This window comes from Ranitomeya imitator, chromosome 5, assembly GCF_032444005.1.
Source record: "Ranitomeya imitator isolate aRanImi1 chromosome 5, aRanImi1.pri, whole genome shotgun sequence".
NCBI lineage: Eukaryota > Metazoa > Chordata > Amphibia > Anura > Dendrobatidae > Ranitomeya > Ranitomeya imitator.
Genome location: NC_091286.1, coordinates 339,786,363 through 339,807,106, shown reverse-complemented (window position 1 = coordinate 339,807,106; position 20,744 = coordinate 339,786,363). Strand labels below are relative to the sequence as shown.

At 40.7% G+C, this 20,744-nt stretch overlaps 1 protein-coding gene across 1 annotated transcript in view; it reads left to right on the top strand.

Annotated features, from left to right (window-relative positions):
* Window positions 1-20,744, top strand: part of NT5E (5'-nucleotidase ecto) — a 127,414-nt gene that overhangs the window by 37,478 nt on the left and 69,192 nt on the right. Inside the window, exon 2 of the mRNA XM_069726419.1 lies at window positions 16,428-16,650. Within this exon, the coding sequence (XP_069582520.1) occupies window positions 16,428-16,650 (223 nt within the window). The remainder of the gene's footprint in view (window positions 1-16,427; window positions 16,651-20,744) is intronic.

Here is a 20,744-nt window from a genome sequence, read left to right as displayed (position 1 = left end):
AGCCGGGGTCCCGTCCGTCTTCTCCCTGGGCGCCGCCATCTTCCAAAATGGCGGGCGCATGCGCAGTGCGCCCGCCGAATCTGCCGGCCGGCAGATTCGTTCCAAAGTGCATTTTGATCACTGAGAAATAATCTATCTCAGTGATCAAAATAAAAAAAATAATAAATGACCCCCCCCCCCTTTGTCACCCCCATAGGTAGGGACAATAAAAAAATAAAGAAATTTTTTTTTTCCACTAATGTTAGAATAGGGTTAGGGTTAGGGTTAGGGTTAGGGGTAGAGTTAGGGCTAGGGTTAGGGTTAGGGCTAGGGTTAGGGTTAGGGCTAGGGGTAGGGGTAGGGTTAGGGTTAGGGCTAGGGGTAGGGGTAGGGTTAGGGCTAGGGTTAGGGTTTCGGTATGTGCACACGTATTCTGGTCCTCTGCGGATTTTTCCGCTGCGGATTTGATAAATCCGCAGTGCTAAACCGCTGTGGATTTATGGCGGATTTACCGCGGTTTTTCTGCGCATTTCACTGCGGTTTTACAACTGCGATTTTCTATTTGAGCAGTTGTAAAACCGCTGCGGAATCCGCACAAAGAAGTGACATGCTGCGGAATGTAAACCGCTGCGTTTCCGTGCAGTTTTTCCGCAGCATGGGCACAGCGATTTTTGTTTTCCATAGGTTTGCATTGAACTGTAAACTCATGGGAAACTGCTGCGGATCCGCAGCGTTTTCCGCAGCGTGTGCACATACCTTTAGAATTAGGCTATGTGCACACGGTGCGGATTTGGCTGCGGATTCGCAGCAGTGTTCCATCAGGTTTACAGTACCATGTAAACATATGGAAACCAAATCCGCTGTGCCCATGGTGCAGAAAATACCACGCGGAAACGCTGCGTTGTATTTTCCGCAGCATGTCAATTCTTTGTGCGGATTCCGCAGCGTTTTACACCTGTTCCTCAATAGGAATCCGCAGGTGAAATCCGCACAAAAAACACTGGAAATCCGCGGAAAATCCGCAGGTAAAACGCAGTGCCTTTTACCCGCGGATTTTTCAAAAATGGTGCGAAAATATCTCACACGAATCCGCAACGTGGGCACATAGCCTTAGGGTTAGGGTTGGAATTAGGGTTGTGGTTATGGTTAGGGGTGTGTTGGGGTTAGGGTTGTGGTTAGGGGTGTGTTGCGGTTAGGGTTGTGTTTAGGGTTATGGCTACAGTTGGGATTAGGGTTAGGGGTGTGTTGGGGTTAGTGTTGGAGGTAGAATTGAGGGGTTACCACTGTTTATGCACATCAGGGGTCTCCAAACGCAACATGGCGCCACCATTGATTCCAGCCAATCTCGTATTCAAAAAGTCAAATGGTGCTCCCTCACTTCCGAGCCCTGACGTGTGCCCAAACAGTGGTTTACCCCCACATATGGGGTACCAGCATACTCAGGACAAACTGCGCAACAATTACTGGGGTCCAATTTCTCCTGTTACCCTTGTGAATCAAAAAAAATGCTTGCTAAAACATAATTTTTGAGGAAAGAAAAATGATTTTTTATTTTCACGGCTCTGCGTTGTAAACGTCTGTGAAGCACTTGGGGGTTCAAAGTGCTCACCACATATCTAGATAAGTTCCTTGGGGGGTCTAATTTCTAAAATGGGGTCACTTGTGGGGGTTTCTACTGTTTAGGCACACCAGGGGCTCTGCAAACGCAACGTGACACCCGCAGACCATTCCATCAAAGTCTGCATTTCAAAAGTCACTACTTCCCTTCTGAGCCCCGACGTGTGCCCAAACAGTGGTTTACCCCCACACATGGGGTATCAGCGTACTCAGGAGAAACTGTACAACAACTTTTGGGGTCCAATTTCTCCTGTAACCCTTGGGAAAATAAAAAATTCTGGGCTAAATAATTATTTTTGAGGAAAGAAAACGTATTTATTATTTTCACGGCTCTGCATTATAAACTTCTATGAAGCACTTGGGGGTCAAAGTGCTCACCACACATCTAGATAAGTTCCTTTCGGGGTCTAGTTTCCAAAATGGGGTCACTTGTGGGGGGTTTCTACTGTTTAGGCACATCAGGGGCTCTGCAAACGCAACGTGACGCCCGCAGAGCATTCCATCAAAGTCTGCATTTCAAAACGTCACTACTTCAATTCCAAGCCCCGGCATGTGCCCAAACAGTAGTTTACCCCCACATATGGGGTATCACCATACTCAGGAGAAACTGGACAACAAATATTGGGGTCAAATTTCTCCTGTTACCCTTGGGAAAATTAAAAAATTCTGGGCTAAATAATTATTTTTGAGGAAAGAAAACGTATTTATTATTTTCACGGCTCTGCATTATAAACTTCTATGAAGCACTTGGGGGTTCAAAGTGCTCACCACACATCTAGATAAGTTCCTTTGGGGGTCTAGTTTCCAAAATGGGGTCACTTGTGGGGGGTTTCTACTGTTAAGCCACATCAGGGGCTCTGCAAACGCAACGTGACGCCCACAGAGCATTCCATCAAAGTCTGCATTTCAAAACGTCACTACTTCACTTCCGAGCCCCGGCATGTGCCCAAACAGTGATTTACCCCCACATATGGGGTATCAGCGTACTCAGGAGAAACTGGACAACAACTTTTGGGGTCAAATTTCTCCTGTTACCCTTGGGAAAATAAAAAATTGCAGGCTAAAAGATCATTTTTGAGAAAATAATTTTTTTTTTTTTCATGGCTCTGCGTTATAAACTTCTGTGAAGCACTTGGGGGTTCAAAGTCCTCACCACACATCTAGATTCGTTCCTTTGGGGGTCTAGTTTCCAAAATGGTGTCATTTCTGGGGGATCTCCAATGTTTAGGCACACAGGGGCTCTCCAAACGTGACATGGTGTCCGCTAATGATTGGAGCTAATTTTCCATTTAAAAAGCCAAATGGCGTGCCATCCCTTCCGAGCCCTGCCGTGCGCCCAAACAGTGGTTTACCCCCACATATTGGGTATCTGCGTACTCAGGACAAACAGGACAACAATATTTGGGGTCCAATTTCTCCTATTATCCTTGGCAAAATAGGAAATTCCAGGCTAAAAAATCATTTTTGAGGAAAGAAAAATTATTTTTTATTTTCATGGCTCTGCGTTATAAACTTCTGTGAAGCACCTGGGGGTTTAAAGTGCTCAATATGCATCTAGATAAGTTCCTTGGGGGGTCTAGTTTCCAAAATGGGGTCACTTGTGGGGGAGCTCCAATGTTTAGGCACACAGGGGCTCTCCAAACGCGACATGGTGTCCGCTAACAATTGGAGCTAATTTTCCATTCAAAAAGTCAAATGGCGCGCCTTCCCTTCCGAGCCCTGCCGAGTGCCCAAACAGTGGTTTACCCCCACATATGCGGTATCGACGTACTCGGGAGAAATTGCCCAACAAATTTTATGATCCATTTTACCCTACTGCCCATGTGAAAATGAAAAAATTGAGGCGAAAAGAATTTTTTTGTGAAAAAAAAGTACTTTTTCATTTTTACAGATCAATTTGTGAAGCACCTGAGGGTTTAAAGTGCTCACTAGGCATCTAAATAAGTTCCTTGGGGGGTCTAGTTTCCAAAATGGGGTCACTTGTGGGGGAGCGCCAATGTTTAGGCACACAGGAGCTCTCCAAACGCGACATGGTGTCCGCTAACGATGGAAATAATTTTTCATTCAAAAAGTCAAATGGCGCTCCTTCCCTTCCGAGCCCTGCCGTGCGCCCAAACAGTGGTTTACCCCCACATATGAGGTATCAGCGTACTCAGGACAAATTGGACAACAACTTTCGTGGTTCAGTTTCTCCTTTTACCATTGGGAAAATAAAAAAATTGTTGCTAAAAGATAATTTTTGTGACTAAAAAGTTAAATGTTCATTTTTTCCTTCCATGTTGCTTCTGCTGCTGTGAAGCACCTGAAGGGTTAATAAACTTCTTGAATGTGGTTTTGAGTACCTTGAGGGGTGCAGTTTTTAGAATGGTGTCACTTTTGGGTATTTTCAGCCATATAGACCCCTCAAACTGACTTCAAATGTGAGGTGGTCCCTAAAAAAAATGGTTTTGTAAATTTCGTTGTAAAAATGACAAATCGCTGGTCAAATTTTAACCCTTATAACTTCCTAACAAAAAAAAATTTTGTTTCCAAAATTGTGCTGATGTAAAGTAAACATGTGGGAAATGTTATTTATTAACTATTTTGTGTCACATATCTCTCTGGTTTAACAGAATAAAAATTCAAAATGTGAAAATTGCGAAATTTTCAAAATTTTCGCCAAATTTCCGTTTTTATCACAAATAAACGCAGAATTTATTGACCTAAATTTACCACTAACATGAAGCCCAATATGTCACGAAAAAACAATCTCAGAACCGCTAGGATCCGTTGAAGCGTTCCTGAGTTATTACCTCATAAAGGGACACTGGTCAGAATAGCAAAAAACGGCAAGGTCTTTAAGGTCAAAATAGGCTGGGTCATGAAGGGGTTAAAAATCCAAAAGGATTCATGGTTCAAGAGTCAAGACCTTAGGTCTGAAGTCCCGTCCCCACCTCGACTCGAATCTTTGTTATTTTTTCATCTGTATTAGTAATATTAGAATTTTTTCATAATTGTATTGTTAAATTTTAACTTGAGGGATGCTACTAGTTTTTTTAACATAATCATTTTATTGATATACTGAAACAAAAAAGTGAAATAAAATATAATATTTAACTGACTTTTTTTTCTATTTCAACTGTGTTTATTGAATTTTTTATAAAGAAAGGGAATGAAAAGGGGAGAGATGTTCTAATCGGACCCACGCTCTTCTATAACAACACGGTAAATAGGTAACACTAAAGGTACCTTCACACTCAGCGACGCTGCAGCGATACCGACAACGATGTCGATCGCTGCAGCGTCACTGTTTGGTCACTGGAGAGCTGTCACACAGACAGCTCTCCAGCGACCAACGATCCCGAGGTCCCCGGGTAACCAGGGTAAACATCGGGTTACTAAGCGCAGGGCCGCGCTTAGTAACCCGATGTTTACCCTGGTTACCAGCGTAAAAGTAAAAAAAACAAACACTACATAATTACCTACCGCTGTCTGTCCCCGGCGCTCTGCTTCTCTGCACTCCTCCTGCTCTGGCTGTGAGCACAGCGGCCGGAAAGTAGAGCGGTGACGTCATCGCTCTGCTTTCCGGCTGACCGACGCTCACAGCCAGTACAGGAGGAGTGCAGAGAAGCACAGCGCCGGGGACAGACAGCGGTAGGTAAGTATGTAGTGTTTGTTTTTTTTACTTTTACGCTGGTAACCAGGGTAAACATCGGGTTACTAAGCGCGGCCCTGCGCTTAGTAACCCGATGTTTACCCTGGTTACCAGTGAAGACATCGCTGGATCGGTGTCACACACGCCGATCCAGCGATGTCTGCAGGGAGTCCAGCGACGAAATAAAGTTCTGGACTTTCCTCAGCGACCAACGATCTCCCAGCAGGGGCCTGATCGTTGGTCGCTGTCACACAGAACGATTTCCTTAACGATATCGTTGCTACGTCACAAAAAGCAACAATATCGTTAACGATATCGTTATGTGTGAAGGTACCTTAACATAAATGCTTATCAGGGTTAATAGTCTTGTAGAAGACAGAATTAGGCCGGCGTCACACTACCGTGTTTTACGGACGTAAGAGAGGTGCTGAAAATACGGATTGCATACGGTACAATGCTTCTCTATGCCCCTGCTCCTATCAGCCGTATTTTACTGATCCATATTATACGGTCTTCTACGGCCGTAGAAAATCGCAGCTTGCTGCGTTTGTCACCGTATTGAGCAAAAAATACGCCAATGAAAGTCTATGGGAGCCAGAAAAATACGGAATACACACGGACCAGCAGTGTGACTTGCGAGAAATACGCAGCGTTGTTAGAGAGAAAAGCCGGCAATTCAGTGCGGTGTACAGTAAAATCACACTGACAGCTTAAAATAGAATAGGTAGAATAAATGTGGACACATAGAATAGGTATATATATAGAGAAAATCTCGCAGTACGGATGCCATACGGATTACATACGGAGGATGCCATGCGCAAAATACGCTGACACACCCTGCCTACGGATGAGATACGGACCACTATTTTGGGGACTTTTCTGTGTATTACGGCCGTAAATTACGGACCGTATTTTTATACGCTGAGTGTGACGCTGGCCTTAAACTGATGTCTAGGAAATATAGAATTCCAATGATCCCATTTTTTTAAAATATTTCTCTAGGCAGCCATTATTTGTGGCAAAGCTAAATTCCATAGAGCTATGCAGGTAAAACATTTCCATATTGCCAGAGAATTTTGGTGTCTCTGTTTTTTCCAGCAGAAAGCTTCTCCTCCCTCGGGAATGGTTTAATCAATATTAATTAGCTTTTATGATTCCTTTTTCCTCTTAAGCATTACTTCATTCTTTATTAATATAAGGTGGACACGCTATCATATCAAAGTCTACATAATTGTTCTAAAACTACTGACAGGTATGATTTCTATCACGTAGACACATAATCAGTCTCTTTGATTCATAGTGTTCATATAAGCATCCATTTTGTATGTATGCAGTCATTTTCGGTATCTTCAATCAATTACTGTACATATCCTTAACATAGTCAACTACAAAACTAGAAAAAAACAATATAAATCTTGCGTTTATATTATTGACAAATAGTTTGAACAATAGCGGGCACAGCAATTAATCTTGAGGTACACCACTTACAACCGGAGACCATTCAGAGTAGCAGTCATTTACCAAAACTTTCTGGTGTGGTTTCTGAGCAAGTTTTCAATCTATTTGTAACCATAGGACCTCCTACACATTAGACTAATACTGAATGACTGGATAAAGTGTATGGGAGTGCTGGCCGACTTATGGCTGGAAGAGTTGTCAATCCCGCATCTCTGATTGAGAACTGCCGTTGCATGTTCTCGGGGAGACAAGCCACCAACCGATGTGTCAGATGGTGGCTTTCTCAGAGAGAATACAGGAGCATTTGGCTGAACAAGCTCTCCTGTGTATGGGAGATTCGACTGAGATGGATGGCAGACAAACAATTAGATGAAGCATCATTCGGCCAACAGCTTTCCATTGTGTATGGCCAGCTATACTTTCTATGTCTACAGACGTTAAATCACTTTAATTTGGTGCCTATGTGGGAGAGTTTCGAATGCTTTTGTAAATTCCAAAAATACTATATTCACAGTTATTCTTCTGCCCAAGATTTTATTCACTTCTTCATAAATTCCTGTCAAGTTAATTTCCCAACTTCGGTCTTTTGCAAAACCATGTTATAATATTTATAATATTATTTCATGTTATGTAATTCCTTAAAAGCCTGTCAAATATTTTTACCAATGGATTTTAAGCTTACGATGTATAATTACTGGAAAAGATCTGGAGACCTTTTTGAAAATGAGCACCACTTTGCTCAAGTCGCTCAGCACAGTACCAGCCCCTAAAGAGTCTCTTAAAATTATGTACAGGAACCAAGCAAAAACTGAGCTGAGTTTTGTAAGAACTCTTGGGTGAAGGCCAACTGGGCCCAGAGTCTAGTTCACGCTAATGTTATTTAGTTTTGTTTGGACCGTCGCAATATTCAGTCAATTGAGTATAGATTTTAGATGATCTGGATAGGGACAGAAGCACACAGAATATGGTAATATCCTAAGGTCAGGAGGGGGTGTAAACAGTGTTACCTGGGGATGTTGTGCGTAGGCACAACATCTGTAAAAGCATAGAAATCTGCTTTTTCTGACTCGTGGCTGGAGGAAATGAACTGTTCCAGCAGTAAATTTGCCAAATTGGATGAATCACAATGAATGGGCTGCGCTGCAGGAATTAAAAAGCCTTGGCAATCAAAATAGTGTTTTTTATTAGTTACCAACACGTTTCAGCACTGGACTGGCACATTTTCAAGATAAAAAAGCAAATGTCGACTTTTTTAACCTTGAAATTTGTGCCAGTCTATACCAAGATGCATTACTAATAAAAATCCTTATTTTCATTGCCAAGGCTCCATCACTCCCACAGCGCAGCCCATTTACCTTGATACATTCAATTTGGTAAACTTAGTATAGATGACATAAGAGATGGGATCAACTACATCCATCAATCTTTCTTTGTTCATAAATACAGAACTGAAGAACCTACAGTATATAATAGTTTTGTCTTCTTTTAATCCTCAATAAGCAACCTCCCATTACCATTATTTAGGGAACCCACATGTGCAGACCTTATTTTCTTTGTATTTATATATTTAAAGGATTTCTTTGAATTTGACTTGTTGTCCTTGGCTACCTACCATTCATTTTCTACTTTAGCTGATTTGATTACTTTTTTCTGCCTTGTCCTCTCTCCTCATCCCTAGTTTAAATACTAAAGGAAGTACTCAACCAGGCTACAAAGTAACAATCAGCAGCAACAATTTTTTTGTAAAATTCTCATTTATTCCCAAGCCACTTATCGTAACTCACATTGTAGTGGAACCACTGTGCCCTGAACCAAGGAGAGCCTGGAGAGACATGCCTAGGTGAACATCTGATTCTTCGCTAGAGCTCCTTTTCGAACTTGGCGTACAGATGTTTCTTCCTCAACCTCTGCAGAACCTGGCGAAAATCCGTCCTGTTTTTGGATAGATCGGGAGAGAACACCAATATGTCGTCTAAGTAGACCACCACACACGAGTAGAGTAGATTCAGGAAAATATCTTTCACCAGTTCTTGGAAGATGGCTGGGGCATTGCAGAGCCCAAATGGCATTATACAATACTCATAATGGTCATCCTGTGTGTTAAAAGCAGTCTTCCATTTGTCCCCCTAACATATTCGGATTAGGTTATATGTATGCCTCCAGCAGATCAAGCTTAGTAAACATGCTGGAACCTCTGAGACAACAAAAAAAACTCAGAGATGAGGGGAAGAGAATACTTATTCTTGCTCATTATCTGGTTGATGTCCTTATTGTCAATAAACGGACGGAGTGAGCCATCCTTCTTCTTAACAAAGAAGAATCCTGCTCCAGCAGAAGAGGATGATTTCCAGATAAATCCCCTAGCTACACTCTCCTTGATATTTTCAGACATGGCTTGGATCTCTGCCTGTGACAAAGAGTAGATACAGTGCCACGTAAACTTAATGGAGTTAGCAGAAGTCAAACAAGATGGCTAGGGACAAGACATTTCTCATGATAGGACTGACCCCAGCAAAGTACCTCTCCAGATCCCCTATCTAAGACAGGCTTGTGCGCTCAAAAAAAGGCAGTCTCAGGAGCAGAGGATGGGACAAACCTGGTACCACATAAAAGGAGATCTCCTCCTAGTGCAAAATTCCTACCTGAAGTTCTACTGGCTTGGAAACAAAAAAGAAAAGCTTTGGATAGAGGTCTCCCATCCACGCATGTTACCACTAAAGGACTGTGAAGACATTGGAGGGGGATCTGATGCTGGTCCAGCATGGCCTATTGTATGAAATTTCCTGCGGAACCAGAGTCCAGATATGAATGTTGCAACAGGAAACGGACACTGATAGTCAGCGGAGGAGAGGAATAGTTCTCACCCAGGGTAGCATCTTCTACAGACAGTAGGCTTTGGAGTTTCCCGGCTTCTTAGAACAGGAGCAAATTAAATGTTCAGGACTACAGCATCAAAATCACCTCCCCTCGGAACGATGGACCTCCTGACGATGCTTAGCCAGCTTCACATGGCCAACTTGCATAGATTCGAAAGGGGGTGTCAAAGCTGAGGTCTGCGGCATGATCGGCCTGTGGAAGGTAGGAACTAAGCGCATAATTTTCCTCTCAGATTATCTCCCTGGAGCGCTCCTGAAACCCGAGGTCGATCCAGGTAGCCTAGGATACCAGGTCATGTAAACAGACAAGAACATCTCAACTGGCCAGTTCATACTTAATTCTCCCAGACAGGTTACCAGCAACTCATTATTTGAAGTAAGCTCAGACGACTGGGCACAAAAATAGACAGCGTATTTGCCCACAGTAAGATTTCCCTTGTGCAGTCTGAGGAGGGAGGATGCTGCGGAGGAAACAAGGCCCAGCTTATCAAAAACCTTTCTGAAAGGCCTCTAGAAAAGCAGATTTACCGCGGTTTTTGTGAGGATTCCACCTACGGTTTTACACCTGTGGATTCCTATTATGGAGCAGGTGTAAACCGCAGCGGAATCCGCACAAAGAATTGACATGCTGCGGAATAAACAACGCAGCGTTTCCGCACGTATTTTTCCGCAGCATGTGCACTGCGGATTTTGTTTTCCATAGGTTTACATGGTACTGTAAACTCATGGAAAACATCTGCGAATCCGCAGTGTCAAAACCACCGCGGATCCGCAGCAAAATCTGCAATGTGTGCACATACCCTTACAAGTTCTGTGCTTTTCACCGAATTTGTAACCTAATATACTCTAATAGGTACTTGGAAGTCTATGGGTCTGTGTTAAAGTCGGAGAGCAGTCGGATGCCAACCATATGCAGTCCGTTTATCACAAACTGATATTAGAAGCTGAGAAACCTACATCAGTTTATTTTTTCACCTGAAAAAAACTGATGAAACTCTGATGGCAAAAGCATGGACCCAGACCAAACTCTGATGAAGCTCTGATGAAACTCACACAGTTTTTAGCATATGAGAAAATTGACTGATTTCTAAATGAACCCTAAAGAAAAGCTAAGTATTCTTTTGAAGTAAGAATTGTACTAATAAATTTGTCACCCATTCAAGGTTAAGAAACCGACGACCATTCATATAATTATTGTAAATGAGCAGTTTGATATTTAATTTTTTTTTTTTCAAAACTCGATGTCATTGGCTGTAGTTTTTATAGAATCATTGTTTTTATCAAAAGATTATCACTAGACATCTGGTAAACCTGCTGCCATGTAGTCCATCCTGCCACCACCACTGATTGACAACTTACAGATGTCCGTTTATTTTCACAAATGCAAAAATATGAGTGTATCGGTGTTTTCCATCTGAGTGCCATCAGTATTTGGTCAGTGTCAGTTTTGACCATCAGTTTTTCATCAGTGATTATTGATAAACAAATCAATTACAAAGCTTCTCCTATACTTGTAATGCTAGTCACTGACAGCACACGGACTGCACACTGATGCCAACTTTGCACTGTAAGTGATTTTCACGGACCTTTTGGCTACCTTCCCGCAATGAGCTTTTGGTGAGTTTTTGATGTTGCAGATTTTCTGAAGCAATTCTGTACCTATTACATAAATTATGTTACTTGCTTTTTTTCACATGCGTTTTTATCACGTTTTTGATGCTGAGGTTTTTGTCTTTTGTTGGTGTGTCATAATAAAGCTGCTCTGTTTTTGATTTGACTTTGATTAAACTTCTTGTGTGGATTACTTGTGTTTTTGACGCGTTTTCGCTGCTGAAACTCGCTAAAAAAGTATGTGCATTTTCTGTCTGTGGATTTTCCACATCTACTGCAAATCTATAGGGAAAATTCACACATAAAAATCAGCATACCTGCAAGAAAAATTGACATGTCGCACATCTGAAACATGCACGGCAGGTTAGTTTACGGTGGAGTAAAAAAGAAGCACCGTGAGCATGAGATTTCTAGAAATCCCATCCACTCTGCTGGAACTGTAAGAAACTGTGAGTTTGATGCAGCGAGAAGAAGCAGCATCAAAAACTCACTAAACAGTCATGGTGGGCACACAGCCATAGACTTACACAATTTTACTCCATAACGGCGACAAAAAAACGACATGTCTCCAGGATTTTTTTCCTGACACACAGTCTGCAAAGAACATGAATAGCCCCAAAGACTACAATGGATGCGTGTTCTATCGGTGAAAACGAGTTCAGACATCTTAATGAGGCCTGAGGGTCCCTGCAGACGAGCGTATTAGAAATGGTAAAAATTTCATCCCGGAAACTTGGACAATTTTTTTCCCATTTTCATCCATGTGCCAATTGTGTGTCTGTTTTCTTACATCTGTGTGACATCCTTGTGATGTCCGTGTGCAATAAGTTTTCATACTTCTTCATTAAAACATATACATGATCATTTACAGTTTCCTAAGTTTATAATAGAGATGTATCCATAAAATTGGACGCCACTCGGATATTCCTTTTGAGATCAGATTTTTTTTATGCTCCCATAGACTTCAATGGATCTCATCTGAGACTCGGAGGAATAGCGCGTGCTGTGATTTTTTTTAATCTCATGGACAGTCGGGCCAATAGAAAAATTGTTCATCTGAACAAACTTATTGAATAACATGGGGCAGTGTGCCGTCCAATCAAAAAACAGATAGCACGTCAGATTTATACACTCGCCTATGTCGGCAGAAATAGTGACTCAACTGCATGTGTGTGCAGCTAACATCTGGCTGGTAGTAAGTTGGGATAGATTCGTTGTCCTGGCGCAGGTTCTACATAACTCTGTGGAGCTGTGAGCGATTTTTGTTTGCTAGATTAGTGCTGTTTCACAAATGTAAACTATGTTCTTTTTATCATGATGTTTATGTACAACTTTGCTTAAAACCCGTTTGATCCTTTTTTTTTCTATCATAAGATAAATGGTGTCAGACAAGGCTGGCAGCCAATAGTCCCACAAGCAAAATATTCACGAGCTGAACAAGCATTTTAGGATCCTTTACAGAGAACTAGTGATGAGCGAGTATACTCGTTACTCATGTTTCACTGAGCATGCTCGGGTGGAAACCGAGTATTGACCCTCGTGTGCCTGTGCTTCGTGCCTGCTCTTGTGCTTGCTCTTTTGGTATATTGACTCTTGCCTGGCTTTTTGACTACCCGCTCTGTCTCTCCCCTCTGGTACCACTCTGGTATCTCTGATTCTGACCCCGACCTGGCCCTAATTACGTCCCTGACTGTCCCCTCTGGTAACGGTGTTGTCTTCTGGTTGTGGCCTCCACCTCTCTGACAGCTCTCCTTCTTTCCCCGCCGGAGCCTAGCTCTTCGGAGCTCAGCAGTGGTCTCCACCCCCAGTCACTCACCCGGTGGTCACGTGCTTCAGGTCCTGTCCACTTGAAGCACATCTCTTCGCCACCTCCGTCCCACATCTCTGGGAATCTAAAATGACCCCGAAATCTGTCGTTCTGGGCACTCGCACTGGGCTAGTCTGTAAGTACCATGCGGAGTGCATGACATATGGCCATGAGAATGAAACTGCAAAAATAGATTTCTTACTAATGCTCCCAGTAAGGATCTTTTGCACCTAGCAAAGTACAGAAGTGAGGTTCATACAGCAATAGTTCTTGCAATCATTCACTTTACCACTTTCAATTTTTAGCAGCCAAAAATAATTTTCAGGTTGACATGAAAGATGTCCATCAAGTAATTGCTGGTTTTGTGTATGTTTATATGAAGTAATGGTTCATTCAGAAAATGCATGTAGCACATACATGCCCTATCCATGTTTTTCCGGATACAACATGTACCCACTATAGTCTATGGGGTTGTTCACATGTCTGCCTTTCTGTCCATGCAAAATTCATGAAGGAAAGTTTATTTTTTCCAGCAGCACAGTTGAAAAGTGTTGATATAAATCTATTGGTCTGTGAAAAACCAGTACAGCACACAGATGGCGTCCATGTGCCATCCATCTGCTGTGCGTGTTTAACATTACATGTATAGGAGAAGCTTTATCATTTATTTATCTATATGTGAAAAATATGTGAAAAACACTGATAACACACAAAACCATTTCTCTGTTACTTTGAAAAAAGCATTTAAATTGTTATGCAAATGAAGCTGGAGACCTATTGCAGATCTGAGGGCTCTGTCACTCCAGCTCTATTTCCTGCTCAACGCCATCTCCTCTCTGCTGACAGATTCCTCTTAAAGGGAGTTTGTTCCAAACATACTGGAGAACTAAACACAGATCTTATGTGTATCTAGGCTTGCAATTGTCTATTGCTGTACATGATTTACAGGAATACGTCGATGCAACTTTGAAACGCGAAGCCTTGTAATCTAATTTTGTTGAAGTGTTGAACTATACTCTGGACTGATGCCCTACTTCAACAGTGCCTTATTCCCATTTTTTCCCTTTTCATTTTCTTAACCAAGTCCTGAGCTTATGGCACTGCTGGACATCCTCTGACTTTTTTTAGAGAATTAAAGGGGTTGTTTGGGACTTTAACATTCATGGCCTATCCTTAAGCTAAGTCATTAATGTCTGATCACTGGTGGTATGACACCCACCACCTCTGTCATTCAGCTGTTCCCAGTATCACCAGCAGTCCAGAACTGCTCGGTTACAGAGCTGCACAGCTCCATTGACTGTATGGTGCTTCATCCAGGCACTGCACATCCGCCCCCTATTAAAATCAATAGGGGGCTAATGTGCAGTATCCAGCAATGGCCACTATTCCAGTGACGGAGCTGTGCTGTGCAGCTCCGTAATTGATCAATTCAAACAGCTGTCGACACAGTGAACAGCTGATCGTCGGGGTGGTGTAGATCCACTAATCACGTATTGATGACCTATCCTATGGATTGGCCATCAATGTAAAAAGTCCTGGACAACCTCGTTAAGCATAATGTGTATTTCATCTGCTGCACTGAGTTTCCTTAGTCAACTATTGTGTCTGCGACCTTGAAGTTGTTCTTTTCTTAGGGTCTTTAACTATGAGTAATGAAGGCAGATACTTAGCCATCATGCATTACCATTAAGGAAACATTTGATTGGCTCAAAAAAAAAGAACAAGGAGGCCTGGAAATGATTATGTTGCCCCACAGAGCCCTCATTTCAACATAATCGAGTCTGTCTGGTATTATATGAAGAGACAGAAGGATGTACACAAGCCTACAACTACAGAAAACCTACAGATAGTTCTCCAAGATGTTTGGAACAACCTCCCTACCGAGTTCCTTCAAAAACTATGTTCAAATGTTCTTTACAAGAATTTATGCCTTTGATGTTATTTTGAAAATATTGATTTGATTTAGATTTTTATTTTGTTCATTCACTTTACATTTTGTTAATACATAAAAATAAACTAACACTTCAACGTATACATTATTTTATCATTAACTGTTCTTAATTTGCAGCATTTTTTCTACACCTGCCTAAAACTTTTGCACTGTACTGTATATACAGTATATATGTGCAAAAGTAATATGCAGCAATAAATGTAATTATATTCACTTATTTGAGTTTTTTAAATAATATAATACATTCATGATATATATCATATATTATAAATAAAAATAGTATAACACATTTAATTACACTACTGTGCAAAAGTTTCATGCAGATGTGAAATAAAAAATGCTACAAATTATGAATGCTTTTAAAAATGATTGATAATAATAAAGTGAAAAAACTAAGTGAATGAACAAAAGACAATCCTAAATGATAATGCTAAACTTAGAAAGAGTCCAACAATGTAGAAATAATCCCATAGAGTTAATATCTATTCTTTAATGGTTAAAATAAATTGTCAAAAAATACAAGAGCCAATGAAGTGGCCTACATGTAAATCAAATATACATTTGGTCTAACCACTTTTTTGCTTCCAAAACAGCATTAATGAATAATTTTAGATATATTTGTACAGTTTTGAATGAACTTGACAATGAGATTGTTCCAAACATCTAACCACAGATCTTCTGTGGATGTAGGCTTGCACAAATCCTTCTGTCTGTTGATGTAATCCCAGTCTGAATTGGTGATTAGGGCTCTATGTGGACCACATCATCACTTTCGAGACTTACTGTCCTTCTTTACACTGAGGATAGTCCTTATCCATCATTTAATACCATCAGTTAGGCATCTGATTTCCTCCAAATGTATTCTGCAACAGGATATTGAGCCCAAAACATACAGCAATCAAGAACTATCTTCAGGGTAATGAAGAACAATGAATCCTAGAACTGATTAAATGGATCCCATAGAACCCTGATCTCAACATCATCAAGTTAGTCTGGGATGACATGAAGATTCAGAAGGATTTGCTGAAGCCTACATTCACAGAAAAACTGTGGTTAGTTCTATGAGATGCTTGGAACAACCTCCATGCCGACTTTCTTCAAAAACGGAGTGCAGGTGTACCTAGAAGTACTGATACTTTTATGATGTTATGAAAGCAAAGGCCGGTCTCACCAAATATTGATTTGATTTAAATTTTTCTTTTATTCCTTCACTTTATATTTGGGTAATTAATAAAATTAAACCATTAACACTTCTATTTTTTTAGTATCTACTGGCTAGCACGGTACCAAGATATATATCTTTTCTATTTTTTTAAGAATTCTTACTTTGCAGCATTTTTTTCACATCTGCCTAAAATACTAATACAATAACATCACAACCGTATATTGTTCTTGAAACTTTAGCCATATAATTGTTAATACTGTGCTACATTGTATAATGCATTTTCATGTTTTTCATTTTACAACAATATTAATCTTCTTCTCTCTGTTTAGTCACTGGGAAATCATGAATTTGACAACAAAGTAGCTGGTCTCGTAAGCCCATTCCTTATGAACGTAAAATTTCCGGTTTTAAGTGCCAACATTAAAGCGGACTCAAACATTGCCTCTAATATCAGTGGATATATTCAGCCATATAAGATTTTGGATGTTGGTGGTGAAAAAATTGCAATAGTTGGATATACCACGAAAGAAACCCCAGTATTATCTGATCCAGGTGAATGCGCTCATTCCTACAACACCTTATGTGCCTAATGTGCATTAAAATGAACGCTTGCAAAGAAGTGATTTTTATACAGATATACTGTATCATTATTTATTAAAGGGAACCTGAAAGGAGGTTCATGCTTTCTAACCCACCGACAGCATGGATCAGCAGTGTATGTTTTACTCTGAAATGCTGTAGCATTTTCATAGATATCATACTTTGAAAAGCCAGCACTGGGGCTACACGTTCCAGATGACTAGTCCAAGGCCAATCTCAACGGCTTCTCTACACTACATTCCCCAAGATTGACAGGTTTCTTCCTAAACATACAAAGGGGTAGACCTGTCATGTTTGAAACCGGGATTGAGAGAAGTCTCTGGGGACTAATGATTATAGTCCATGGCTGGCTTTCCAAATTGTGTGTCTCTGACTATAGGTTGAAACTTCATTTTAGCACAAATGTTGTATAAAACTAATTTTTAAATATGTTCCCTTGATTCAATGTGTTTAGACTAGGACTATGGGCACTTTGTCTGCCATAAAAATGTCAGTCTGTAACTTATGGTGAATATCTGAATCTAATATTAGGCATGTACTTTACAAGATTCTGGAAAAATTGAACTCTTCCACTAAATTATACAGAACTCATGACAGTCAGTGGGGCCTTTTCGTATCCCTGGTGTATTTCCGCTTTTCTGCCAGAATTCATCAGGTGTGTCATTTTCCATCATACCATGGCATGCTCCATTATGGACGTATTCTCTGAAAGAAGGATTAATTCTAGGAAAGAATATCTCTATAAATAGGATGATGTTCAGAGACACTATATGCTACTACATGGAGTATCTGCCATTCTATACCAGTAGCTATTTCAAAAGAAAAGACATTTCTCTTTTCAAATCTATCTGCGACGGTTGCTTTATCATTCTGCTAGAGCTGCAAGTAGGCCACCACCATAGGTTATCCAAAACACTATACATTGAATTCAAGAGAAATTGTTTTAAAATGTGTGACTTTGTTAAAACCTCACACTGCTCAAACCACATCCACAATGGTGTTTGGGACTAGAATATCATGAAAGATAAAAATGCAAAATTCTTTAAAGTGAACCTGTATCAGGATTGTGCACAGTAACCTACAGACACTGTCAGGTTGGCGACATTACACTGATTAAAATGATACCTCGGTTGATTAAATCCATCTTGAGATTGTTGTTTAATCTGTATTTTCAGTTTTCTGTTAATGAGATTCTCGTGCTCCAGGGCAGCACTTTGGGTGGATCCTTTTTGGTACCCTGTTCTTATACTCATCCTTATGGGCTCCCTCCTATCTTAAATACTGTGCTTGCGCAGTTCATATAGTGGTCTTTGGAAAAACAAATTTAACTACAGCAAAATGCACTGACGAATTAAGAATTAAGTCATCTAATCACTTATAACGAGTAATAGTGTAATACATAAATAAAACCAATTCTTGACCAACTATTGATTTGTTCATTCTGCCTCCCAAAGATATCAATGAGGCTTGGCGCACTTTTATCCTGCGCTCTATGCTGAACGCTTATTTTCATGTAAATCTATGAAATACATGATTCAGATGGAACCCTTGGCAGAAGATTCACTATAATGAGGCAGATGAAGACACTGTGGATTCTGTCTTGCCTGTAGTACAGAAGTGCATGTCTTTTTAAACGTGAACAAAAGCACGCATCGGCCACAGGTGTAGTTTTTAAAGTGTGATCACATATGTCACTGGTGTTAAGCTGTCCTGCTGATAGACAAGCAATCCCTGCATGTGTTGTGGTTGTCTTTCGCCACAAAATATGCAGCCATAGGGACTCAAAAATATTATCCGAGCACACCCAATATACTAGGATAACGTTATCCGAGCATGTTTGCACATCAACATCACTTGCTCCTACCCTTCAAAGCCCTTCTGTGCACCAAAACAGTAGTTTTTAATTACATCTGGAGTATCCGTTTTCTCAGAGAAATTGCACAACAAATTGTATGGTCCACTTTCTCCTGTTATCACTGTGAAAATGAAAAATGTGGATCAAAACCAACCTTTTTTATTTTTGCAAAAATGTATTGTTTACTTTTCACAGCTCAATGTTATAAAATTCTGTGAAGCATCTGTAGGTTGAAGTTGCTTACCGCACCTCTAAATAATTTTCTTGAGGGAGTAGTTTCAAAAATGGTATAACTTGTGGAGGGGGTTCCACTGTTAAAGCACATCAGGGGCTATGAAAATGCAACATGGCGTCTGCTATCTCTTTCAATCAATTTTATGTCCCAAAAGCGTTCCTTCTCTCCCAAGCCCTACCGTGTGCCCAAACAGTAGTTTTCCATCACATACAGTTAGGTCCATATATATTTGAACAGAGATAACATTTTTCTAATTTTGGTTATAGACATTACCACAATGAATTTTAAACAAAACAATTCAGATGCAGTTGAAGTTCAGACTTTCAGCTTTCATTTGAGGGTATCCACATTAAAATTGGAAGAAGGGTTTAGGAGTTTCAGCTCCTTAACATGTGCCACCCTGTTTTTAAAGGGACCAAAAGTAATTGGACAATTGACTCCAAGGCTATTTCATGGACAGGTGTGGGCAATCCCTTTATGTCATTCTCAATTAAGCAGATAAAAGGCCTGGAGTTGATTTGAGGTGTGGTGCTTGCATTTGGAAGGTTTTGCTGTGAAGTAAACATGTGGTCAAAGGAGCTTTCCATGCAGGTTAAACAAGCCATCCTTAAGCTACGAAAACAGAAAAAACTCATCCGAGAAATTGCTACAATATTAGGAGTGGCAAAATCTACAGTTTGGTACATCCTGAGAAAGAAAGAAAGCACTGGTGAACTCATCAATGCAAAAAGACCTGGGCGCCCACGGCAGACAACAGTGGTGGATGATCGCAGAATAATCTCCATGGTGAAGAGAAACCCCTTCACAACAGCCAACCAAGTGAACAACACTCTCCAGGAGGTCGGCGTATCAATATCCAAATCTACCATAAAGAGAAGACTGCATGAACGTAAATACAGAGGGTTCACTGCACGGTGCAATCCACTCATAAGCATCAAAAATAAAAAGGCTAGACTAGACTATGCTTAAAAAACATCTAAAAAACACTGCACAGTTCTGGAAGAACATTCTTTGGACAGATGAAACCAAGATCGACCTCTACCAGAATGATGGAAAGAGGAAAGTATGGCGAAGGCATGGTACAGCTCATGATCCAAAGCATACCACATCATCTGTAAAAGACGGCGGAGGCAGTGTGATGGCTTGGGCATGCATGGCTGCCAGTGGCACTGGGTCACTAGTGTTTATTGGTGATGTGACACAGGACAGAAGCAGCCGAATGAATTCTGAGGTATTCAGAGACATACTGTGTGCTCAGATCCAGCCAAATGCAGCCAAACTGATTGGCCGTCGTTTCATATTACAGATGGACAATGACCCAAAACATAAAGCCAAAGCAACCAGGAGTTTATTAAAGCAAAGAAGTGGAATATTCTAGAATGGCCAAGTCAGTCACCTGATCTCAACCCAATTGAGCATGCATTTCACTTGTTAAAGACTGAACTTCAGACAGAAAGGCCCACAAACAAACAGCAACTGAAAACCACCACAGTGAAGGCCTGGCAGAGCATCAAAAAGGAGGAAACACAGCGTCTGGTGATGTCCATGAGTTCAAGACTTCAGGCAGTCATTGCCAACAAAGGGTTTTCAACCAAGTACTAAAAATGAACATTTTATTTAAAATTATTTAATCTGTCCAATTACTATTGGTCCCTTTAAAAACAGGGTTGCACATGTTAAGGAGCTGAAACTCCTAAACCCTTCATCCAATTTTAATGTGGATACCCTCAAATGAAAGCTGAAAGTCTGAACTTCAGCTGCATCTGAATGGTTTTGTTTATAATTCATTGTGGTAATGTCTATAACCAAAATTAGAAAAATGTTGCCTCTGTCCAAATATATATGGACCTAACTGTATGGGGCAATAACGAACTCAAGAGCAATTGCACAGCAAATTATATGGCCCACTTTTTCCTGTTATTCTTGTGAAAATACTAAATGGGAGGCTCAAGCATC